The sequence below is a fragment of the Cyprinodon variegatus genome, unplaced genomic scaffold, assembly GCF_000732505.1.
Source record: "Cyprinodon variegatus isolate N-32 unplaced genomic scaffold, C_variegatus-1.0 Scaffold1691, whole genome shotgun sequence".
Taxonomy (NCBI): domain Eukaryota; kingdom Metazoa; phylum Chordata; class Actinopteri; order Cyprinodontiformes; family Cyprinodontidae; genus Cyprinodon; species Cyprinodon variegatus.
Genome location: NW_015152144.1, coordinates 101,332 through 102,486, shown reverse-complemented (window position 1 = coordinate 102,486; position 1,155 = coordinate 101,332). Strand labels below are relative to the sequence as shown.

Here is a 1,155-nt window from a genome sequence, read left to right as displayed (position 1 = left end):
ATAATTTATTAAAGTTTAAAAAATCATTTATAAACTCCATCTAATCACTAATGAGTGTATTAAGCCGACTGATGTTAGTTCAGGGTAAGTAAATGTCACTTGCTGACTGAATTAAAATCAATGTGGGTCTAAAACTATGACTAAGATCCTGAAGCCAGAATAATTATTTTATTAATGTTTGTCAAACCTGTTACTGGTTTAATATGTTTGATGAAAACTTTTTATGCTGGTTTTATTAATACTAACAGAATTTCTTATATGTTTTAAGAAACTTTCTGAACTTCTGATGTCTTTCTACCTCTGAAATACGGAGTGTTCAGAGTTTAGCCTTTTTAAGCCAGTTTTAAAGAATTCCTCCCAGGTTCTGGTCCAGACCCAATCAGTCCTTAGAGAAGGTTCTTCTAGATCTGCTAACAGACGCCACATAACCAGCTGGAAGGTTTTAACTGATAATCAGCACAGAGAGGATGGTGGCTGCAGCTTCGGACCAATCAGCTCCTCCTGATACACAACAACCAGGTTTATTGCTCAGCTTAACTTTATTCTTACAAAGAAAAAAAAAACAACCATAAAACTAGGAGATATTTGACATTAAAACATCTCACAGAAAAAACTTTAAAACTGAGAAAGGGTGAAAAGTGAGCGGGATGGATCAGGAGCAGAAGAAAGGTCCAGAATCTGTTCGGCGTCTTTTGCGGCTCTGCTGCTCGAAGAACTGCCGGATGTCGTCAGAGGTCACGACCTGCCACGAGAGAGCCACAGTCGGTCGTTAGCGTTAGCCCGAGCCGGAAACCCTGAGAAACAACAAGGGACCCGCTCCTCAGGTGTAGAGCCCCGCCCCCAGACCCATTATTAGAACCCACCTTTCCTTCAGCTGCAAACGTCTGCAGGAAGTCCTTCAGTTCAGTTTTCATGTCGTTGTAGCCTGGAAGACAGAGACCTTCAACAGAGCTGCATGGAATCCTGGGAGCTGTAGTTCTGAGAGTGTAGCTGTAGTTCTGATTGCAGCTGTAGTTGTGAGTGTAGCTTTATTTATTGTTGTTTGTCAAAACTGTCTAAAATAAAATCCTATTCATTTATTCAACATAATTTCAAGATCCTAAATCTTGTTTAAATCTTTTTGTTTCCTTTTTGAAACAAAGGTAGTAGTTCTGA

The 1,155-nt window shown here is 39.6% G+C and overlaps 1 protein-coding gene across 1 annotated transcript in view; it reads right to left on the bottom strand.

Moving 5' to 3' along the window:
• Positions 1 to 511: 511 nt before the first annotated feature.
• ubr7 (ubiquitin protein ligase E3 component n-recognin 7 (putative)) overlaps positions 512 to 1,155 on the bottom strand; it is a 7,621-nt gene continuing 6,977 nt past the window's right edge. Inside the window, exons 11-12 of the mRNA XM_015404308.1 lie at positions 864 to 925; positions 512 to 742 (exon numbers count right to left, since the gene is read on the bottom strand). Coding sequence (XP_015259794.1) covers positions 653 to 742; positions 864 to 925 — 152 coding nt within the window. The 3' untranslated portion in view covers positions 512 to 652. The remainder of the gene's footprint in view (positions 743 to 863; positions 926 to 1,155) is intronic.